The 8,246-nt window shown below is 39.9% G+C and overlaps 1 protein-coding gene across 1 annotated transcript; it reads left to right on the top strand.

The window, feature by feature from the left end:
- The first annotated feature begins 766 nt into the window (after positions 1-766).
- On the top strand, positions 767-8,175 carry sap18 (Sin3A-associated protein). Its single transcript, XM_059964211.1, has 4 exons — positions 767-925; positions 6,852-6,961; positions 7,153-7,275; positions 7,738-8,175. Exons 1-4 carry the CDS (start codon positions 812-814, stop codon positions 7,892-7,894), a joined length of 504 nt encoding a protein of 167 aa, XP_059820194.1. The 5' UTR covers positions 767-811; the 3' UTR covers positions 7,895-8,175.
- The last annotated feature ends 71 nt before the right edge of the window (positions 8,176-8,246 follow it).

Genomic DNA, 8,246 nt, shown 5'->3' with positions numbered 1-8,246 from the left:
GCTCCTCATCATCTGTTTTGGGGTGATGTCCTTGTATTCTGAGTCTATGCCTCTGGCCCTAGACTATCCCACTATTGGAAACATTCTCTCATGTCCAGTCTATCTGGGCCTTTCAATATCCAATAGGTTTCAATAAGATCCTCCCTCATTCTTCTAAACTCCAATGAGTACAGCTCTAGAGCCATCAAACACTTCTCGTGTGCTCTCCCTTTCATTCTGAGAATCATTCTTGTGAAGCTCCTCTGTCATACACCCTGGGTCTAATTTATCAGATATTCCCTTTGTCCAATTTGTCCTTCGTTCAACCCACTTGCACCTTAAAACTAATGTTTCTCTCTTTTACCCAGTTTTTATGAAAGGTTTTCAATATAAAATGCTATGTCAGCTTCTCTTTCCACGAATGTTTTATCACATGCTGCATTTTACACTTTTTGTTTCAGATTTCCAGAATCTGAAGATTTTTCTGCTATTGAAATTGAGGTCAAAATGGGAGTGCGCGTGTATCGTATGTGCTGTTGATAGTTTTCCAGTAATTAGGGAGAGGGTACAAATTTCAGTTATTGCATAAGTTATTTAGAAAATTAGCAGCAAAGACTAAGTGCGCAATTCTGCATTAAAGGTTTTGGTAATATATTTAAAAATGTTTATAAGACGGAATACAAATAAGCGTAGGAAGAAAGGAGAACAGACTGGATTGAACGGAACAGAGAGCTGATGATCGCCGTCCGCTGCCCAGATCAAAGATGGCCACCGTAGCAGTCACAGGAGCTTTCCGGCGTGCGCATGCGCGCGCGCGGGACACTCGACATCGATGGTGCGGTCGCCATCACTGAGGGAACGGCGGGGAGGGAACATGGCTGTGGAGTCCAGAGTCACACAGGAGGAGATTAAGAAGGAGCCAGAAAAGCCGGTGGATCGAGAAAAAGTGAGTATTGTTGGTGGCGATGATGGGGCGCAGTCTTTACGAAACCGCGGAGATTGAGGCCGTCACTCAGTCGGGTGAGCGAGATGGCTGGAGGGAGCGACAAGGTGCCGCCGCGGTCACCAGCCCCCTGGCTCTGTGTCCAGTGTCGGTTGGTGATGGGCAGCCGTGTCTGGGCACTGAACATCCTTCTGAATGGTGGGTGGCCGTCATTGAAGGGGAAGCGTTTTTCCGAGTCTGGAAGAGCTTAGTGCGGGTAGGCGGCCTGGGGAAGCAATGGGGCCTTCTCCGACTGGCGGCTGCTTGGATTGCTGCAGATAACTGGAGTTACACAGTCAACATAATTCGCTGAGAAATGTCGAGACTCGAAATAACTGACCAAAAGTGGGGAGGACATAAAGAGCCTTGAAGATATTAACCCTGCTCAAAATGAAGGGGAAGAGGAGACGCAGCGTTTGACCAGATGGGTTCCCATGGATTGATAAAGTCGTTTCATGTCATTTAGGTTAATTATTGCTTCAGTTGTATCATTTTGGGCGGTCTTTTGAGATCAAGAGTATGCTTGACTATACAAAATGCTTACACTCTGGTTCTGAGGTTACTATCGAGTTGATTGAAATCTTCAAGTTCTTCCATTGATGGACCATGATGTAAGTAATTTGTAATATAGTTCATCCTTTGTTTCAGCAAGATTTTTGTCTGCTCATGCACTTCAAAATACTTGATTGTGTAAATTGGATTGGAATTTTTGATGTAATTTTGGAAAAAGGATACTTTTCAGATTGTAATTCATCAGTACCATAAATTCTGAGGGGAGAGGGTTGATAGAGGGGAAGTGATAGATGTGTATTTAGATTTCCAAAATGCATTTGACAAGGTGTCACGTCAGAGGCTGGTGCATAAATTAAGAGTCCATGGTATCAGAGGTAGTGGAAACTGGCTGTCTCATAGAAAAGTTAGAATAATTGCACCCCTTTCAGACTGAAATAGTGGAGTAATACATGGACCAGTTCTTGGCCTGCATGTTCACTTTTCTTATTAATGGTCTGGACGAACATTTGTATGTGAAGGATTGTAGAGCACCTACATTTGCAGAAAATAGATGGAAGGGCATACTGTGATTCTTCAGTGGCAGAAAAATTTAGAGAGTGGGGTTTTAAGAAAAACCTTGATGTGAGGAAGTGTGAAATGCTCTTAGTAAAGGAAATCAAAAGCATGTTGTTATCTAAATGAACCAAGTGCAGAGGCATTTTAGTATTCATTATAAAAGATTTGGAATTTAAAAACAGAGACAGGTTTGCTTGCAATTGTACAGGATGTTGGTGATGTCTCACCATACCGTGTATGGTTTTAGTCCCCTTATCCTGGAAAGAGTGTAAGTAACATTTGGGGCAATACAAAGGAGATTTACCAGGCTAATTTCTGGAAAGAAAGACTTGTCTTATCAAGGTAGACAAAATACTTTGGGCATGTATTATATAGCATTTAGAATAAAGAAGTGGTGATCTTATTCAATCATAAGATTCTGAGGGTGTTTGACAGGGTAGATATTGGGATGTTTTTGGTAGTGGAGAGTCTCAAACAATGGGATGTAACTTACAAGAGGTTAGTACATAGAAATTTCTTTTTTGCAGAAAATGATGAATCTCTGTCTTAGCTGGTGGAAATTGAAGCATTAGAGGTACCGGTAATAACATTAAAATGGATAAATATTTCACATCAGGTGATAGGAGGAATGACATAGAAGAGTGGAATGCTGCATAGATCATATTCAGTAGTGGGACAAGATTAAAGGGTCTGATAGCCTACTCCTGCTCTTTCACATGGGAAAAATAATTTATCACTTGACAGGGATTGTGGGGCTTCTATATTGAGGAGACTTGGTCTGTCATCAAAGACCCTTACAAATTTTTACGGATGTTCTGTGGAGAGCATTCTAACTGATTGCATCGCAGTCTGGTATGGAGGGAATACCACATTGTATTGGAAAAAGCTGCAAAAAGTTTTAAACTGTCAGCTCTATCATGGGCACTTGCCTCCCCAGCATCCAGGATATGTTCAAAAGTCAGTGTCTCAAGGTGCATCTATCATTAAGTACCCCATCACCCAGGACATGCCCTCTTCTCATTACTACCATCAAAGAGGTACAGGGTTCTCAACACACACACTCAATGCTTCAGGAATAGCTTCTTCCCCTCTGCCATCAGATTTATGATGGACAATGAACCACAAACATTTCCTTAGCATTTTCATCTCTCTGCACTACTCATTTAACTTAATTTTCTTCACTATATATACTTACTATAATTTATATTTTTTATCATTATGTATTGCATTGTACTGCTGCCACAAAACAACAAATGCCAGTAATATTAAACTTGATTCTGCCCTCTTGTACACTGCAAGTCTTGGGTACATGTATATAGCTTGGGTGCCTGAAACTTTTGCACAGTACTGTATTTGTCAATGTGGAGTGGAGAGTAAGTCTGTAAATCTGATGGGAATGGTGAGGGTGGAGTGCTGCAGGAGTGTGGGACAGGTGACAGAGAGAATGGCCCTGAGACACTTGATTCCAGTTGGTTTATTGATAATTACATAATGTCACTCAGTGTGCTTCCTGCTCCCTCTCCTCCTTTTCCCAACCTGATTTCCCTCTCCCTGCCCCCTTTCCGCTCTTAGTCCACAATAGAGAGCCATTTCAGAATCGGGTTTATCATCACTCACGTATGTCATGGTTTTTTTTGTGGCAGCAATACAGTGCAATAAATATATATTTAAGACTGGTCAGTGGCCATATTCTAAGTCAACTCATTCACAATCATTTAAGAGGGCCTCGCACTTCTGCAGAACAAAAATCCTTTACCACCTTGCTTGCACTGTACTGGATTGGCAACAATAAAATTCCTCAATGTATCACTAGATAACGTGGATCACTTCAGAATCGGGTTTATTAACTCCATCATTTGTAGTGACATTTGTTAACTTAGCAGCAGTTCAATGCAATACATGATAATTTAGAAAGGTGGGAAATTTAATAAGTAAATCAATTACAGTAAGTTCAATGTTCATTTAGGAATAATATGGCAGAGGGGAAGAAGCTGTTCCTGAATTGCTGAGTGTGAGCCTTCAGGCTTCTGTACCTCCTTCTTGATACTAACAAGAGAAGAGGGCATGCCCTGGGTGATGGGGTCTTAATAATAATGGATGTCACCTTAATGAGGCACAGCTCCTTGAAGATGTCTTGGGTACTACAGAGGCTAGTACCCAGGATGGAACTGATTTAATTGTACAACTTTCTGTAGCAGTAGCACCCTCCCCCCCCTTGTCAGAATGCTCTCTACAGTGCATCTATAAAATTTTGGGTTTTTGTTGACAAACCAAATTTCTTCAAACTCCTAATGAAATACAGCCACTGTCTTGCCTTCTTTATAGATGCATTAATATGTTGGACCAGGGTAGATCCTCAGAACTTGAAATTGCTCCTCTTTCCACTTCTGATCCTACTGAGGATTGGTTCATATGTCCTTGTCTTACATTTCCTGAAGATTATAATCAGCTGTTTTGTCATAGTAACATTGATTGCAAAATTGTTGTTGCAATACCGCTCAACTAGCTGGTATGTCCCGCTCCTGTATGCCCTGTCATCTCCATCTGAGATTCTACCAACAATAGTTGTTTCATCAATGAATTTATATATAGTATTTGAGCCACACAGTCATGGGAATAGAGCAGTGGGCTAAGCATACACCCCTGAGGTGTGCCAGTGTTGATCATCGGTGAGGGGGTAATATTATCGCCAATCTGCAGAGATTGTCATTTTCTGATTAAGTAGTGGAGGATTCAATTGCAGAGAAAAGTAGAGGCCCAGGCAGATGATCAGGATCATGGGAACAATGGTGTTAAATGCTGAGCTAGTCAACGAACAGCATCCTGCCATGGGTGTTTGTATTGTCCAGGTGATCTAAGGCCATGTGAAAAGCCATTGAGGTTGCATCTGCCGCAGACCTATTATGGCGATAGGCAAATTGCAGTTGGTTCAGGTCCTTGCTGAGGCAGCAGTTTATTCTAGCCATGAACAACTTCTCAAAGAATTTCATCACTATCGATATGAGTGCTAAAATGTCCTTGGATACTCTTGCCAGTTGGTTGTGACAAGTTTTCAGAGCCTTAACAGGTACCCCATAGGCGCTTGCCACCTTGCAAGCGTTTACCTTCCTTAAAGACAGCTTAACATCAGCTTCCAAGACAGATCACAGTATGCAGCAGGGATCTTCACAGCTGTAGTTATATTCTCCCTTTCAAAGTGGCCATGGAAGGCATTGAGCTCATCTGGTAGTGAAGCATCACTGCCATTCATAATATTAGGTTTCACTTTGTGGGAAGTAATGTTTTGCAAACCCTGCTAGAACTGATGCGCATTTGATGTTACCTCCAACCTTGCTCGGAATTATATCTTTCTGTATCTTAGAGCCATCTCTCAGTGAAGGCAATATTGATGAACTGAATACGTCTTAATTAATGTTCAATTAAACATTCCATGATAATACCCGAGAGAGTTGATTTACACAGTAATTTTAAGTAACCATGTGTTGTGTAAAGCAAAACATGAAGTGATAAGAGTTTGAATCTCACATGTATTTAAGGTAAACCAAGTAGCATTTTTAAAATAAACCCTTTGAAGGTGGTTGAGCTACTGTACTTAATCATGGAGTCTTAAATAGGAAGTTTATAAAACTAGATCTATTTCACTGCAGACTATTGGAGCTACTGTGAATACATAACAATTTTTGAAAAACAATGTAATTTTATGAGATGATAGCTTCTCTAAATAGCTTTCCTATAGACCCCACTGTTGTTTACATAGGGAGCAAAAATCTCAGACCTGTTGGACAAGCTCGATGGCCGTGGCTCCTCCAGAACTACTCTTGGAGTCTTCCACTTGCTTCACTCACAGTCACGCTGTCTTTTCCCTGGACTGAATTTAAATGTTCAGGCCTGACTGTCTCCTGAAACAGTGTCAAGGTAACTCTCTGCCTTTTTGATCTGTCACAGTGCTTGAAGTTGGTGACCAACACCAACAGTGCTGCCAGTGGCACCCAAGAACCAGAATAGGGTCCACCAGCTCCCACATAATGCAACTACAACACATCACCTGATCCCGCATCCCTACTTTAATTAGTTGCAATTTCGTGTCTTTTTATTTCATTACCATGTTGGTAACCTTGTAATTCTCGACTACAATTCTCTCTACTGTGGCTGTGCTTGAAACCCTGCAAGGGAATACAGGTGTCCCCTACTTTAAAAAGGTAGAGCATTCCTATGAAACATTTCTTAAGCCCAAAAGATGTAAAGCGAAGAACCATTAATTTATATGGGAAAAATTTTCGTAAATGCGAAAATGGGTAACTAATGTAGATCTTTTGTAAAAGTGAAGTGGCATTAAGCGTGCATTTGTAAAGCGGGGGACACCTGTGCATGTGGATCCATTCAGTTAAATTGTTTCCATGAATACAGCAGGGACAGTGCAGGCCTCGTGAGTTTCAGCAAATCTTTATGCAGCTATGGAGCTTAATCTTGCATTGTAATGTCAAGCAGTAGAAATGTCAATGGGTCAATATTAGAAATAAAAAGTATGTAATTTTAATGTGATTTCAGTTTTCAGCACTACATTTTCTAGTTTATAGTGCTATGCTTTAGAAAATGGCACGTTGTACATGTGTAACAATTTTCTTTTTTTAAATTCTCATGATCCAATCTAGAAACAATACCTGGACATTTTATTTCTCAATACTGTTATTAACTCTTGGGTCAGTTTCACATAATTGGTCCTGCTGTACAGCTTATAGTGGATCTAGAAAAAAAATGTTAAGATGCTCCGTTAACTTTTTCCCCATGTTGCATTATTTATATTTTACATTTATCTGTTTAGACCTGCCCTCTGTTGCTGAGAGTATTCACAACTAATAATGGAAGACATCACAGAATGGATGATTTTGCGAGAGGGAATGTCCCATCTAGTGAGCTTCAGATCTACACTTGGTTAGTATTGTTCTTATTAACTCAGTTCTGATGACTATGCTATTTTTGTAGTCTTGGCATTCGTCTATGTAAAAGAAGCCAACAGTATAAAAACATCTATACTCAAACCTGTATGCATGCTTCTTGTACTAATAATTCTTTGGAAGATTTGCTTTATAAATGTATTTAAACAGCAGTTTTTTTCATTTAAGGATGGATGCAACATTAAAAGAGTTAACAAGTTTAGTAAAGGAAGTTTACCCAGAAGCACGGAAGAAAGGAACACACTTCAGCTTTGCAATTGTGTATCCAGATCCAAAACGACCTGGTTACAGGTTAGTATAAGATCAGATTCACTGTACATCACACTCTTTGCAAGCACATAATATCCTTGTAGAGGTGTTATAACAAAAGGTCATTTGCTAATATTGGCTTCAGTTGCCCTTTTTGATTGCTAACATTTTGGAGATGATGTATCTTTGCATCGGGGTAATGGACTGCGAGGTTGCTTGAACATAGGACATTTTGTCAATTAGTGCAGATATCTGATGTAAGTTTGTAATCTTTAATGCCAGTCTTAAAGATAAATGAGGAACATTAATGCACAAAGTGAAGAATCTCTGTGGAGGATAAGTTTAAATATAAATCATACATAAAGCATATACGGTTTTAAGGGATTATTAAAGTTAAGTTCAACAGAAAGGTTAATGGTAAAGCTTTAAGGGTTTTTTCTGTAGGTGTTTATAGAAGAAAATTTACCTTGTCAGCTAACTTGTGCTTTTTTTTTTAAATCATAGAGTAAAAGAAATTGGCACCACTGTTTCAGGAAGGAAAGGACCAGATGACTCTATGACATTACAATCACAAAAATTTCAGATTGGGGACTATCTGGACATTGCAATTACACCGCCTAGTCGAGCACCACCACCTCCTGGCCGCATGAGACCCTATTAATGTTCTTTTCCCATCCCCTTTTGTTGGGGTGAGGTTGGGAAACCTCATATTTAGGTTTTGTTTGGAACAGGTGGGCCTTGATGGAATATTTGTTAGTGGCCCTGCTACAATCTAACTGTTAAAGAAAACAAAACCAAGTATGCCATATTCCGATTCCATTGTAAGCAAATGTATTTTTGGAAATTTGCAGTACTGATTTATAGCGTTTGTGTGTTCTATCTTAGTTATGGATTTTGATTAGTGATTTATTTGGAGTTTAATAAAGGTATGCCTTTTGTGAACTTTTATTTCTCAACATTAGTATAATTTACACAAATTTGGGAGGAAGAGTAGGAGAGTCACCAATCACCAG

This window comes from Hypanus sabinus, chromosome 3 (genome assembly GCF_030144855.1).
Source record: "Hypanus sabinus isolate sHypSab1 chromosome 3, sHypSab1.hap1, whole genome shotgun sequence".
NCBI classification, from domain to species: Eukaryota; Metazoa; Chordata; class Chondrichthyes; order Myliobatiformes; family Dasyatidae; genus Hypanus; species Hypanus sabinus.
This window is presented reverse-complemented; position numbering and strand designations above follow the sequence as displayed.